This window comes from Dromaius novaehollandiae, chromosome 1 (assembly GCF_036370855.1).
Source record: "Dromaius novaehollandiae isolate bDroNov1 chromosome 1, bDroNov1.hap1, whole genome shotgun sequence".
Classification (NCBI taxonomy): Eukaryota; Metazoa; Chordata; class Aves; order Casuariiformes; family Dromaiidae; genus Dromaius; species Dromaius novaehollandiae.
The window spans coordinates 87,629,231-87,644,582 of NC_088098.1; the positions used below are offsets into that span (position 1 = coordinate 87,629,231).

Sequence of the window (15,352 nt, forward strand, 5' to 3'; positions counted from 1 at the left end):
TTCTATGGAAACAAAATTATTACTAATATATTATTTTAAAAACAGACACACGATTGACACTCCAAATATAGAATTTTAATACCATCCTGTGCCTGCCTTGTCTCTTAGGGCAGAGCTAATGCGAGGGTGGAGTTCACAAAGGAATGGGACTGGCAAGGGTGCCAAATGGCTGTCGCAGCAGCGGTTGTGTTTATAACCTGAGAGCAGGCGCAGACTGTCCACGTCCGTAGCACTCCATTCTGCAGATCTGTCACACTTCCCCCCCCCCCCCGCCCCCGACTGTGAGCTGCCTTGTTTCCTGCCTGCTGGCGAGAAAGATGAGAATGTAAATTAGTAATTGGGTCCCAGGACAAGGGAACATTTGAAGTTTTATTTAAAAATCTTGATGGCACTGAATGTTTTTGATGCTGTCTCTCATAGCTTGGGATCCTGGAAGGTTTGAGCCTCACAGGCCTCAAGGGTCCGTTCATGTGGCACCTGCTCTCCATCCTGCAGTTGCCAGGCTTCGTTGCCAGCCAGTGAGCAGTGTCGTGGCCGGTCCATGTTCTCCTCCTCTCTGTTGCCGAGTGAGAGGCGGCGATCATGGCGTGATGTGAGCAGGAGACGGGAGTGCCGTGGGCTGCAGGCTGGGGTGGGTTGTGGTGTCTCATCGATGAATGTGGTGATTTCATCTCGGAAGAAGCAAGCACTGGAGCTGGATCCCCGGGGCACCAGCCCCCCTTCCAAAAACTGCCGGAGGGCTGTCAGCTCATCTTCTGGGGGCCGCCGGCGGTGCTGGTAGTCATGCAGCTGAGGAGGCAAGAAGCCAGGGCCTCCAGGCTTGCGGGGGGTGGAGATGCGGATATCATCAGATGAAGACCACTTGTGTAGGAAGGATGGGGTGGAGCGGTGGGAGGAGAAGATGTTAGTCTCATCATGTGACATTCTTCGGGAGATAGGGACCTGGAAACAGGAGAAGGAGGCAGGTGATGGAACGCTTGGAGAAGAGAAAGAATGGAGGAGGCATAGCTGAGGCCTTCTGAGAGAAGAAAGTCAATAGGACACAAAGATATGGGAAACCGAGAGAGAAGGAAGTGGGTTGTGGGGCTGTCCCTGCTACCCCTCAGCTCACCTGGAGATAATGCACCTTGTCCTGGGGCAACAACATGTGATGCATGGGTAGCAGCTTGATGTCCTGGGAATCCCGCTTCACAGCTGCGGCACCATTTGCATCAAATCTCACTTTACAGATCCTGCCATCACCATAATCCTCACACACACCATCTGTTGGCAAAGGGGAGAACAGCAGGAAACATTTCTCCGCTAGAAGATGAGCATGTCCAGGGCACCTAGACACCATTGTAATGCTCGTCTGATTTTTGCCACCCTGCTTGCAGCCCTCTGGACTTGCCTTTGACTAAGGACCTCTTCTTTCTGCTTCCAGCAGAGCTAAAGGACACAGGGGATTCCCTGTTTCTCCTGTCTCACTTTTAAATCTCTCACCACCACAATTTGTGTGGGCCTTTGGATTAGTGGGTTGGGCTAAGGGCTAGCGTGTCATTTTCATTGTGGTTTGATGGCTACACATCACCTCTGTTGTCACACCTGCTGTGAAGCTGTTGCACTAATTTTTCCTCATGCTAGTCAGTCCTTAAGGCGGCATATGAATAGCAGAGCTTTCTCCAGAATAAATTTTCTTATGGTTGCCAACTGCAAGCTTTAATGCAAATCCCATCTAGACTCCCACAACATCTCTCCCAGTGCCACTAGGTCCTTTTCCCAAGGCAGAATCACTCTCTCCTCTGTGGTCTTTAAGGGACAGCATTTGTGAAGAAAGGTGGCTTTGGGGTGGTGAGGGGCTTACCATCATCTCCGTCTTCTTCAGACATGATAGCCACACACTGCTCCCATACAGTGCGGAGGTCAGCTCGGTAGCGCTCACAGGACCAGATGAAGGAGGGCAGTAGCAGGGTCTGCACCATGGAGCACCAGAGCACAGCCAGAACCATCCAGGTGGGGGCCGTATCATAGCGCAGGCTAAAAAAGCTCACAACCTTTGAGATGGGAGAGAAAATCAAAGCCATGGAAGAGGAAAAAGACAGAAGTGGGGATCAAGGGAGAAAGATACCGTAAGTCAATTCTGTAGTAGCATGTAATCTATTGGTAAAGGATTCTTCAGGTAATTACCCTATGCCCCTTTGTAAAAATTGTTCCTAGGGTGTCATCCCAGGCTTGCTGGAGTGTATTCTGAGCTGTCACCTCTCTAATAAGAGACCTGGTGCTAGCATCCCCTCTTCCCAGTGCTCATTATGAGCTGGAGCTAAATAGGTGCTAACAAAGGAGATGGTGATTGAAAAAAGGTGAGTAAGCCTCTGTTCCCTTAATGGTTCCCTTTGTGAACTTCCTCAGCTCTTCAGTGTTCAGAAAATCAACCAGCCAGCCAAAACATGAATGCCAACTATGAACATACAAGTAGAATGAAAAAGAAAACTGACAGCAACAGCTTTTAAAGCTGGTGTATCAGTTCTCCAGAAGAAAATCAGAGAAATCAGAATCTCATCAGTTTTAGGTATGTAGATCACCCTGTAAGTATGCAGAATAATTTCCTCTCCAGTCTCCTCTTAGCCACTTCTAACTTTCACAGTGTTTTTAGCTGTGTGGTGTGTGTTCCCCAGGTCTACACTTGTCTTAAGAAAAGGTTCCTGCAGAAGGATAAGAGAATTACTGCAATCTTTTTAAAACCGGCCCTCAGAACCACAGAGGTTCAGATGTGGCAATTCTGTCATTGGCAGACAGAAGACAGAGCTTCTTCTCTAAACTCAAAACAGACAGAAATCTAGTTTAACTGTGGACTCTGTGAAGGGAAAGGGAAAGCTCGCTGCTTACCAAGATAGGCACCCCAGTGAGTGTGTCATACAGGAAGACAATAGCGCTGATGAGGTTGGTCATCTGCAAGGAGGTCTTGGCTGACTCAGAACCATCCAGTGAAGACCTCCTTTTGCCTCGCACATCCTCCACTACAATGGCTGGCACATTGAAAGTGTTGTGTGCTGAGGAGGAACAGGAAGATGACGCTTCCTCTGCCCGCTGATGGCGGCACTGCCGGCGTCTTCTGTGTGCCCACAGGGTCTGGTAGAAAGTGATACCCACGCACACCAAGCCCATGACGATTCCTCCAAAGAGCAGGAGGCTGAAGCAGACACCAAAGCCCAGCCCTATCTTGCTGACAATGAACTGGCAGCCACGGGCATAGTAGCGCTCACCATTGTTGTGCCAGCCAATGGAAGGTAGGGTTGAGAGGATGAATGATACCATCCAGATACCCATGACTGCATGCAGAGCCTGCTTCTTGGCATTGCTCAGACGATAGTTGACTGGCCATCTCACCATCCACATCCGGTGGTAGGAGAGGGAGGCCACTGTGAAGCAGGTGGCCAGAGCCAGGGTGTAGTACGTAGAGACAAAGACCTTGCAGATGCTCTCGTTCCAGTCATAGTTGGAGGACTCACGCCGCAGCTGCACCACAGCGTAGGTGGTGAGGGGCACTGCTGCCATAAGGATGTGGGTCCCAGCAAGAAAACACAGCAGCAGCTCCAGGGGCTTGTGTTTCTGTTGCTTGGCTGTGATGCTGAGAATAATCCAGGAGTTGGCCAAAAGGGCTAACATCCCACATGCTAGCCACCATAGTGAATTGTTGTGCAAGGTGGACTCTGATGAGTCTCCCATGCTGCCACTCCCACTAGGCTGCACCCTGTCGCTGTTGCTGGGATTTTGTAAGAGGGTAAAAGGGACTCCACATGAGGGTAACCACGGTTCTCCTCATCTGCTGCTGCTATGATACAAGGTGTATGCACACTGGAGGGAGTCCTCAAGGCATTGTCATCAGGTGCTAGGCAGGGAGGCAAGAACAGCCCACCACTCTGTCTTTCAGGCCACCCTTTCCCTCTTGTTTGCTTATATTTTTTTCACTTGTTCTATCCCTTCCACCTGCTTTTCCCCTTGTTCTCTTTCTTTTCCTTTCTTCCACTCTTTCTCTCTCTCACAAAAAAAGCCAGTGCTTCCCTCACTTTCTTGCACTCTTTTTTTTTTCTCCCCATCTATTTTATCCCCCTCCTCCACTCTCCCCCCAAAGAAAAAGCTCTCCTTACTTCATGTGCCTCCCAGGCACTTTCTGTCTCTGGGACCACCTTCTCCTGGGACTTGTGAAGGCCACAGGCAAACAGGGACTGCCAGGACTCCAGACAGTTTGGTAGTAGCAGCCGCCTGGTGCCCAGCGTCCTAGTGAATGAGGAGCTGGCAAAGAGATTTAGAGAAGATGGGAGGCAGGAAAAAGGTCCTGGGGAAATGGTGAGGGTGGCACATACACAGTGTGTAATTCCTCGCTCACCAAGTACTCACTCTTGGCCAGATAGAGATTCCTGCCAAGGCTGTCAGAGGACTGTCAGCAGAGAGTGATGGGTGGGGAGAAGATGCACAGAGTTCCCTATCCAAGAGCCCACAGCACCCTCACTACATTGTCCTTTTTGCTGTCCTCCAGGGCTCAGTCTGCTCCTTCCAGCTTCCCTGCACAGCACAGGGCAGAGCTGGCAAACAATAACGTGATGGGGAGGAGGGGAAGATCCTTTTCAAAGGTTCCCTTGGAGATTCAGGGCATGAGGTTCACTGTAGAAGACAGAAGAGAGAAAAAGTAATTTAAGATCATTCTATCTCCCCAGATCTTTCTCTCTTCTTGCCCACACAAACACATTGTCATGATTTAGGCTGTGCAGAGCTCTCCCTGTGTCTTTCAGAGAAAAGAAGAGCCAGATTTGTGTCAGTCCCCATATACCTCTGGTTGGATGCTGGTACACAGCACTCCTTCTAGCATGCCTAAGCCACCCTGGGCTCCCTGCTGTTCCAGTCTCAGGATCCCCACCTAAAGCTTTAATAATGCCATTTTCTTAATTGAGGCCCCATCTGCATCGTTCCCTGCCATTGTGGTCCTGTGCTCACTGCATACCTGTACCGACACTCCTTGCTCCTGCTGTACTGCCTCCTCAGCTACATCAGTCTTTGGATTTCTGTGCAGGTGCTCTGGATTTTAACCTGCCTTTGTTGTCTTGTCCCATCTGTGGGCATGCTCCACCACTTTGGCAATACATTTAAATCAAGATGCACCTATAGCCTTTAAACATAAGCCTTTTGGCTCCATACCTAGCTCATTTAGTGCGTTTCTGCTAAGGCATCTCTGGTCTCCAGACATGCCACAGTTAGAAACTCAACAAGACTGCTAATCTAGTCCTGGGACTACTCATGATTAGCCTACTCATCTTTGCCAGTGACCATCAGTTCTATCAATCCAGTCCCCCCCCTCCTGTCTTCATATATAGGGTATATCCAAATGGTATATTCCAGGAAGGCACAGGCCTCTTGATCTGAACAAACGCAAAGTTAATTGTTCTGTGAAGGGAATGGTGTCCCCCCCCCCCCAGTCTGAGCTAATGGCTCTCCATTCCCACCCCTCCCTTCCTTCTAGTTCTCCATATTTCCTCACCCTCTCTGTAGCCACCTGAGGCTTTTCCTCCTTTTCCTCTCTTCTTGGAGCAGTTTGTTATGATTGGATTGAAAAGGCCCCTGTTCTGCCCTGATTAAGCTTTTTCTCCCCCAATACCAACACACTTGCAGTTAGGCCTGCGGCCTCTGGAGACAGTTTGGATGCTAGCAAGCCCTGATAATCCAGGGGGACCAAATTTTCTTGCAGCCTCTTCTGCTGCTGCCTTTCCCACCCGGGTTGTTCTGGTGGCCCATACTGTTCCCTAGAGGAGGCAGGAGCCCTGCTGTGCCTGCTCGCCTTGGGGCCTGACTCTGCTCCCCGCTGCGGTCCCCCAGCTCCCAGGCACAGCAGAGCTGTGGGTCTGCTGCAGGACGGCCAGGTCTGAGAAAGCTCTCCTCACCTTGCCCCACTGCCTCACCGAGGCCCCAGCCACTCCTTCCCCGGCTGGGAAGTGTGGCCTGAACTGCAGGGAGATGAAAAACTCCCTGGGGCTGGTGACTCAGGGAAAGGCAAAGGCTGGGGGTCTGAGGGGAGGATGACCCAGAAAAATTGGAAGGAAGAGCTGGAGGGAATCGGAGCGGCCGAGGTGGGGCTGAGGGGCCGCCCGGGGCGAGGCAGTCGCGCAGGGGTGCTCCCGGCAGCCTCCCGCTTTGTTCCCCGCCCGGTAGCCGGGAGGGCACGGCCGGGAGCCGCCGCCGCGGCTGCTGCGGAGCAGCGGCGGGAGCCCTGGGCGAGGGGCAGCGCCCGGGGCGGGGGGCGCCGGCCGGGGGCAGCGCGCCGCGCCCGGTCGGGCGGCCATAGCGGCGCCGGGAGCCGCAGGGACCCATCTTACCTCTCGCCGGAGCCCGCGCTGCCATGGCGACAGGAGCATCGCGGCGCCTGTGCGCGCCTCTGCCCGGCTGCGCCCCCCCGGCCCGGCCCGGCCGCGGAGACGCCACAGGCAGCGGCCGCGGCCCCGCGCTCCGGCCACCGCCAGGCAGGGCGACGGCGAGGGGCGAGGGGCGGGCAGCGCTGGCGGGGGACGGCGGCGGGCAGCGCCGGGCCGAGCAGCCAGGGGGCGGGCCGGGCGCCGCCATCCCGGCCCCTCCTGCCGCCCGGCCCCGGCGGCGGGTCCCGGCGGGGGCAGGTGGCAAGGCCGGGGGGGAGGCGGGAGAGTGTGTGTGTGTGTCAGTGTCTGTGTCTGTGTGTGTGTGTCCGTGTGTGTGTCTGTCTGTCTGTGTCTGTGTGTCTGTGTCTGTGTGCATGCTTTACGTGCCACTTTCTGACCTGCCCGGGCTGCGGCTCTGCTCCAATGGCAGCTGAAGCCCAGCCGCCACCAGCACCCATGAGCTTTGGCTCATATAGACTGGATTTGCCCTTTCTCCTCATATCGTGGGATAAGTTTGGAGAACCAAAAAGACAAAAAGTTGGGTCTGAGCAGGCAGAAGCTGCCCGGCCACCATTCCCAAAGCAAGAGGGTTATGAGGGTATAAGAGGATGCTGGGAGGATGGATGCTGACATAAGGCAAAAGCAGAGGGGCTAACACCAACAGAGGGGACCAGAAGGTGACCCTGGAGAGCAGGGGCCTGGACATGTACACCTGCTGCCCTGGCTGAGCCAGTCCTTGTAAAGCTGACTCAGTTGGCTCAGCTGTTGTGATGTCTTCTTCCATCACCAGCTAGCAGCATGGTCCCACAGCCAAGGGAAGGAGAAGCGAAGGAAGGAGAGAGAGTGGGAGTATGCTCAGAGGAAAATCTCAGTCATGTCAGAAGGGTAAAGCTCCCCCTCCAGGTGCATGACCTCAGTGAGGACAATCCAGGCTAGAAAGTCTTCGCAAGACAGTGGACATCTCCATTTCCTCAGTCACTGTCTTCTTACCAAGGTGCAGCACCAACACCTGTCTCACCCTTGTTTCATTCAGGAACTGACCTCTCCTGAAATCTCTACATCCCTTTTCTCTGCCAGAAGTGGGGCGGTATGGGAGTCCATGTTTCTGGACACTTACAGTGCAGCTGCATTAGCACTTTAGTTTGAATCAGGACCACACGAACAATTCAGGCAAAAGGAACCTGCAAGATATGCACTTAATGTGCTCCAAGATTTAATGGGAGTTCATCTTTGCTTTGGGCTACAGACTGCCTGAAGTAAGCCACCAAAACATCCTCAGTGTGGCCACTGAGTCTTCAGCATCAGCTGTTTTGCTATACAGATCTGCTCCTACTGCACCACCCTGGCTGCTAATGTAGACATAACCCTAGGGATCCAGAGTTTCCTCAGTTTTGTCACCCCCTTTGATGGGGCAGAATTCCCACATCACTATAAATAACATTTGATGTGATCCCAAGTGCCTCAGGTGCCAAGGAATTTCGTCCAAGTTTTTGTGGCCAGCAGCAAGGGATGCTGTGTGAGAAAGCCAGCCTTCTGCTCTGCTGGAGACATTTCTGCCTCTCAGACCCAGGGGAAGCAGAGAAGGCAGTTTCAGAGATGGAAAGGGATATGCTCTGAGATAAGGACCTGTTTGCACTGTATAAGCAGTTGTGATTGGGGCCTGTTTTAGAGACAGTAAGTAGAATCAGGAACCACTCAAATAAAAATAGCTTTGTGTCAGATAGACATAAAGGCATATTTTTGAGAAAGGTGAGCGGCTACATGCTGCTGCGCTCTGGTTATTCTTTGGCATGCAGGAAATGCCAAGATGGGACAGCCCAATGGTTATCCATCTCAGTGTCCAGCCTAGCAGTGGCAGAAATGGGAGAGACTTGAGAACAAGGGACAGTTATGGAATAACCTGCTCCCCACAGTCATTTCTTTTCAACTCTTGTCATTTGTGGGAGGTTTATGCCTTGAAGTGAGAAGGCCTGTGTCCATAAATGTAAACATTTGTGCAGCTCCAATTGTGTCATTTATATGAATTACTTAATGTGATAACTTGCACATTACCATCCGCTTGTGATTCAGAAGTTGAGTCCTCCATGTGAGTTGTTAGCCTGCCTGCGCAGGTGAATAAATCCTTGTGTTATCTCCGGGAAGCAGCCAACCAAGCTTCCAGCACTTTCTGCCCTGCCTGTTTGCCTCAGCTCCACTCAGGTAGTGACATCCTGTATCCCAGTATTCCTTCATGGTTTGGGCTACACCTGAGAGCAAATGGTGAGTAGAGCTGGATGAGGACAGGTCTTCCTATCTCAAGGGGGCTTCTTGTATTTTAGAATGTGGCTGGGTTCTTAGTTTGAATGAAATTGCATAACTGCAAATTTACCATGAAGAGGGATGGACTCTGTGGTAAGGAGAAGAGCATTTAACCTAGGGCTGTCATACTCCCTTGTAGATGCTATTCCATCCATCCATCTTATCTGTATGGATTTTGAAAACTTACTTTATTTATCCAAGATTTCCATACTCCTGGTATCACTAGCTTGGATAAGCAATGGGACACAACTGCATGTGTGCTGTATGTTGAAAGTGCACATACAAAGGAGCTCCAACGCTTTCACCAAGGGCTGACTTAGATCTCTGGAAATCGTAAAGCACCATGGTGCTGGGTTCCCTGTGTGTCCAGGAAGTCCAGGACTCTTGAAAAGCACCAATTTTCCTGAGCACACACCATACAGTGCATGCTCACCGTGAATGCCTGGGCCTTTCCAGAGCTAAGTAGGGATGCCCCAGACTTGAAGATCCTGCAGATCCTGGTGTCTCCTGCTCCAAGGCAATCTGACAGGTGTCAGAGGCCCATAGTAACTCTGGAAGCACAGACTCTCTACCTCCTCGAGGTGAGCTGTCAAAGCACCAACTAGCAAGCAAGCAGGAAATCAAGCAGCTCTTAAATTCAGCTTTGTCAAAATCATATAATCTCCATGGTTCATTTGGGCAAATGTGTATGCTATAATGAAAATAAGTTTTACCAGTGTAGACTTTGAGCAACTCTGAATTTGTGATACAGGAGCTAGAAGTGAGACCATCAGACTCATCTCCTAGAAGTACCCACAGATACATACCAGCTGGGGGCGATTTTTAACCCCTAAAGAGCCAGGCCAGACTCTGACCAGTTTTCTGCCTTCCAGAGGCTCAGTAGCTTACTAGAGTGTCTTAAGGCATCCAGGCCCCAAATAACACCAGTGTGACAATGTCGCGGTAAAAACTGTTTCCTGGAAAAGTTCGTTGCTTAAAATCTGCTCTTTCTGGATAGCAGTTCTGCAGATTCAAGCCAATGCTTCACAAGCAGGTGCTCCATATTATTAAAGATCTCATTAGCTGAAAAACAAACACCAAAATCATAAAAGCAAAAGCATTAACAGAATATCCAAATTCACCTCTAAAGATAGGGCCTTAGTATGTTTGCAGCTACAAACTCAGGGTCTGGACAGTGACCATGGAGCGTTTCAAACATGTTTCTCCCAGATCATAGATGCAATTAAGTCCATGCTCTTAGAGCCCCAATGTGTACTCTGTCTGTGTCTTACATAATTTCTCACGATGCTACACTGGTATGCTTGCTAGGTCTCCTGGCATCCTTTCTGGCTCTTTGAGCAGAGCGTGGTTAATGGATAACAATAATCCAGCCAAGCAGATATATTAGCATATTCGTTCAGAAAAGACAGAGTGACTGCAATGTAGATTTGTCATACCAAAGCCTTAGGTTCTATTTCTAGCACTGTATGAAAAGATTTAGTGAGATTTTTCAGTTAATTTATCTGCAAAATGGGCAAGTGATAATAGCTCATCTCAGGGGACAGAAGACCTTGACTAATACTAGTCACAAGCTGCATAGAAATATTAATGGTTTGCAATGTAAAAACTAGGATTGAGACTTGCAGATGCTTGTTTACAGCCAACTATGTTTTTCCTTAGGCAGCTAGGCACTTTCTAAAAGATTTTTTCCTCTGACACACGTAATCATTTTTATATGATACATTTCTTGAGAAAAGGAAGTACCAAGATAGGATTATCAAATGTGTGGTTGTCATCAAGCTGCATGATGTTTGGCAGATGTGTATATTCTTTTGCCCTTCCAACCCTTCTACATGCCTGATGTAATGATTTTGTGTTCTTCTCTTCTGTATATTACTGATCCCTTTTCCATTCCTTCTGCACTTCTGGCCTTGGTGATATTCTGGGGACAGTGAGTCCCAGACTGTACAGGATGTAAAAACGTCCTTTCAGAATTTAATTGTGCTACTTTTCAAAATTGTTGAACACTTGTTTGTTCTCATACACAGAAATGATAAATAAGAGCTCTTCAATCATTAATTTAGGAACCTGCAATATCTAGAGCGAGCTGAAATGATCTCTTTATTTTGTGTCTGTTAACACAGAATTACATCATGCATATGACTACCTGTTCCCCTAGCTTGTCTAGGTATGTTTGAGATTTCTCAAGATCAGATTGACCTTTTTTGTTCAGAAATGGGCTGTGTTTTCAGGAGGGCCAGCCTTCAGCAGTGCTACTTCTGACATGCTGGATACAGCTGGCCTCTGCCAGGGGAGCTCTTGGAAGCATCCCCTATGGTTCCAGCTGGTGTGGTCACCCCTTCAGAGCTGTGGCCCTCACAGAGCAAGTGTCTTTGTGACTGCTGTTCATCTGAAGGACTTCTCCTCCTCCCAGCCACTTCAGAGCATAGCACACTTGCAGCCTCCGAGAAGGGACTTCTGCACCCCAGCATCTGAAGCGGACACTTTGACACCAGCCAGTTAGTGCTGAAGAACTGAAGAGCTGGTGTTTCTCCTCACTTTCCTTTTGATTCCCTGCTCAGTAGGCAGTCTCTGCCACCACCCCTTATTCTGCTATTTTCTAATTCTCCAAATCTGGAAGACTTTGGCACCTCTAAGGTTTAGCCAAGCGGTCTACAAAACAAACAGGAGGAGAGCCAGAGAGTGCTTTAGAGGGGATTCTGGGGAAGGATGCTGACATGTGTGAGGAAGCTGCAGTGGCAAAGGCAGCCCGCTGTGATTTGGAGGTGCTGTTCAGATGTGAGTGCACTAACAAATCCCAATGGCTGTCCTATCAAAAATGCACTTGAGAATACACTAAGAAAAGAACCAGTCCAGAGCTAAGCAGCTGCAAGGATCTCATTCTCCTACTACACCCTCACCTCTGAGAAGGGCAGCTCGAGGCTACTCTCTCTGCAGCTGAATTTGGCTGAGGAGCCACTAAAATGATGAGTGACACTGAAAACTGTTCATTTTTTCCCCGATATAAAGAGAAATGTAAAGAGGCTGAAACATCCATCTTCTTCCCTTCTAGATTTGGGGAATGTGGAAAGAAACACAAAGGGTCATTTGGCTCTGAATGCTGAGGGATGTGAATGCTTCGCTGCAGAGCCCGCAGGGAGCACAAGTCACGTGGGCTGCCTCAGCAGATCAGCCTGACAGTCTTCACCGAATCACAGCTTCACATTGCAGTCAAAGGGCAGCAATACACTAGGAAGAAGGAAATTTGAGAAGGCAAGGCTAGGAACTGGGGTTATTTCAGCCCATATGTTTCTCATTCAGCAGAACTGTATAGGGCAGTATATTCATAGCTGTGCCAAAACTCCTTCCTCTCCTGGAGCAAGCTAGTCTGTGAGCCCTGATAGGGGACCATAGATTACAGAGAGATCCAAAGGACTAAAGTGTGTGGATAGTCATGCTTTTTCCCTTCTGCAGCCCAGAAATGTGGGGAACAGCAGTATCAGAAAGATCAACACAGAATCACAGAATCACAGAATGGTTGAGGTTGGAAGGGACCTCTGGAGATCTGCTAGTCCAACCCCACTGCTCAAGCAGGGTCACCTACAGCGTGTTGCACAGGATTGTGTCCAGGCAGGGTTTGAATATCTCCAGAGAAGGACACTCCACAAACTCTCTGGGCAACCTGTTCCAGTGCTCTGTCACCCTCACAGTAAAGAAGTTTGTATACATTGGTAAGATCCCCTCTCAGTCTTCTCTTCTCCAGGCTCAACAGGCCCAGCTCTCTCAGCCTTTCCTCATAGAAGAGATGTTCCAGTCCCCTAATCATCTTCGTAGCCCTCCGCAGGACTCTTCAGTAGTTCCATGTCTCCCTTGTACTGGGGAGCCCAGAACTGGACACAAAACACATTAGGGAAAACTAACATTTCTCAGCTTTTTCTAAACTATGGCTTTTTGTGGCTGTTCCCACATCACTGCACAGCGCTCTGGCTGCTGCATTTTGTAAATGCTGCCAGGTATGCCTTTCCGAGTCCTGCCATCATCTCAGGCCATCAGCTCTGTTGAGCTGTCATCACTTGATAAAATATGTCTATCATTGTGTTGTTGCATTGTAGGGTTGTATCTGACTGTAGTTTGTATTGTGCAGAGGCACCGTCTTGTTGCCTACTGTAGATATACCCTTTTCACATCTAGGAAAGGGAGCACTCCTCTATGCCTCCTGAGAAGGATCAGGATACATGCAAGACAGCCTGTAAAGCCCCTGGATACCACAAGAAAGGGACCACACAAAAGTGGTCTGGTAGGGCCACTTGGCATCTCATCTCTAAAAACGTTTTAAATGCCACATAGAAGCACTGCTGCCACAGTGTTACAGCATAGGCTGCAAAGAAAGAGTGTTCTGTCAGAAGGGGAGCGTTTTGTTGCATACAATAATCTAGGACTGCTGAAGATGGTATTGCAAGCCGCCCCAGCTGGGGACTCATCAGGCACCTCTCCGTTGGCACTCATGGGTTTCCTTGCAAGGTTGCGCTCCTCTGGTTTGAACTGTCTTTCCTCCACCTCCCCACTGCCTTGCAGCCCACACCAAAGCTGTGAATATTGCAGTTGGAAACAACTCTGTGCAAAACCCATCTAGGACTCAGTCTGTGGATGATTATTCTCTCTATCAGGGCAGTTTGTACATCTAGGGAACAAAGCAGATTGTCGTGTGAAAAGATATAGAAAGGACAGAAGGCAGAAAAGGATTTTATAAGACTGGAGCTGAGAGTGGGTTTTGCTTGCAGATGAGTTTCAAATGGGGGCAGAATAGGGCTGGGGTCATGACTGCTGAGGTCATGAGCCCTACTGAGCAGTTTGCAGCATTGAGGAAAGCTTTTCACTTTTGAGAGACCAAAAAACCCATCCACACTGGAGAACTGGAAGCTGTGCACGTACCAGCCCAGCTGTGCATGTGCAGATCCTCCAGTGGCATCACCACATCCATGGTAAAGCCCACCAAGCCATGTGAAAACTCGTAAGGGGACATTCTATGCTGGTAGTGTGAGTGGTGGCTTCGCAGTGTTTTGAAGATCAGTTCTAACTATGATTAGAGACCCAGCCTTTGGGCACTTGCAGAGACTTTGCCTCTTCCAGCATTTATGTTCACTACATGACAGCAGAACTTAACATTGAGATTGCTGAGCTCAGGACAGCATACGCACACAGTGCCACTCCTCACTGCATGGGACAACCAGGCTGGGAGACAGCACTGCTTGCTGCCTGTTAGGGTGAGATCAGCATTGTGCTGAGACAGATGTGCTGCTTGCTGTTTTAGTGCAGGTGCAGTCAGATCTGTTATACAGTATAGACACTTCCATGCTCTTGTATCTACTGAGCTGTCCCAGGTGCAGGTTTTCTTTGCTCTTCATGCATTTAGTCCCACACAGGCCAGGCTTGAAGTGTCCACAGGCATTTAAGACCTCTGCTGGAGGGTGGATAAGTCCTATTAGCTTGGTGTTTCTTTGTCAAAAAAGTCGAGGCTTGTTTTTTTAGATACAGAGGTATTGGTTCAGCTGCCAGAGTCTCAGGTGAGCATTTGAGTTGCTGGAGATGGCTGCAGTGCTGAAGGAGTTCATAATGTATGCTCACCCAGTGGAATAATCCCTCTGCTCCGGACGTCTGTACGAGTGGAAAGCAGGAGCAGACTCATAAATGGCCTTGTGTACTCTAGCAGTTATAAAAGGAAAAGGGTCTGGACAGCAGGCATAGGGGTTTGTTTCGATACAGGGAAATATTTCAATATGCCAATACTTTGGCATAATCATTATATTGAACACCACTAACACTATGCTTATTTCCTCCATACAGCTCCCAAGCATAAGCTTCAGCTGACTTCTCCTTAAACCCTGATGCTCTCCCCTGTGGCAGACTGATGGATCTTGATTAGCTCCCAAGCTGTACTAGGAATTCAGGAACAGGGCATGAGCAGAAAGAGTGACTGTATACACACTGATTTGGACTAAGGTTTTTCCAAAATTAATGTAGTTTTGTATTCACAGGCACAAACTATGGGAATGAAAATATTATTAGGGAATGACATTGGAAAGGAAAATGACATCATCACTCCTTTTTGAGTGGAGATGATCATAGAGGAACGGGCATCCCACTTCTGGTGGCTACAGAAAGGCTGGCCCACACCTGCTGCCACAGCTGTGCAGGGCTGCATCTGCAGTCCAGGAATGCGCAGCTTTTGTGGCATGTTTCAACAAGTGAGGGTGAAAGGTCTCCTCCAGCTTGCAGGTGTTATCTCTACCCTTGTCGCCACCTGGTATATTTACTGTCAATAACTATGCAATGCTGATATGACTGTTACAGAGAAAAACCCCTCTTCCCACACCACACATCCTACAAGCGGGTCACTGCCATCAAAAGCTATTTCCACAGGGCATCTCTTTTTTCCTCTCCTCAGCAAACCCAGAGTAAATGAACAAGCCTGAACTACAGTGAGTGACAGCTAAAGCTGCATAGGACCTTAAAGCCTTTATAACCCATCTCTAGCAGAAAGTTGAAGAATAATTTACATAAGCACAAGACTTCTGTGTACGTATTTTAACAGCATTTTTCTTTCAGGATGTTCTGACATCTTTGCAACATACTTTTACTTGCCTCCTAAATTCCCTGGACTTTACACTCTCTCTTTCCATTTCTCTCAGCCAACC

General features: G+C 49.3%; 1 protein-coding gene across 2 annotated transcripts; it reads right to left on the reverse strand.

The window, feature by feature from the left end:
• Positions 1–53: 53 nt before the first annotated feature.
• Positions 54–6,567, reverse strand: GPR162 (G protein-coupled receptor 162). Of its 2 annotated transcripts, none has more exons than XM_064519322.1 (6): positions 6,345–6,567; positions 4,378–4,641; positions 2,866–4,272; positions 1,844–2,033; positions 1,112–1,263; positions 54–942 (listed from the first exon to the last, which is right to left on the reverse strand). In XM_064519322.1, exons 3-6 carry the CDS (start codon positions 3,703–3,705, stop codon positions 415–417), a joined length of 1,710 nt encoding a protein of 569 aa, XP_064375392.1. In that variant the 5' UTR covers positions 3,706–4,272; positions 4,378–4,641; positions 6,345–6,567; the 3' UTR covers positions 54–414. The 2 variants fall into 2 exon arrangements, with proteins under 2 accessions (XP_064375392.1, XP_064375400.1); XM_064519330.1 differs by having other exon boundaries at positions 2,866–3,607; positions 4,128–4,641.
• Positions 6,568–15,352: the final 8,785 nt, after the last annotated feature.

Bases quoted from the DNA above. Each gene is read 5' to 3' on its own strand.
- GPR162 (XM_064519322.1), bottom strand. From the start codon at position 3,705: ATGGGAGACTCATCAGAGTCCACCTTGCACAACAATTCACTATGGTGG. The intron at 1,264-1,843 runs GTAAGCCCCTCA...CTTTGCCAACAG, and splicing joins TGAAGAAGACGGAGATGATG to ATGGTGTGTGTGAGGATTAT. The intron at 943-1,111 runs GTGAGCTGAGGG...TCCTGTTTCCAG, and splicing joins ACAAGGTGCATTATCTCCAG to GTCCCTATCTCCCGAAGAAT.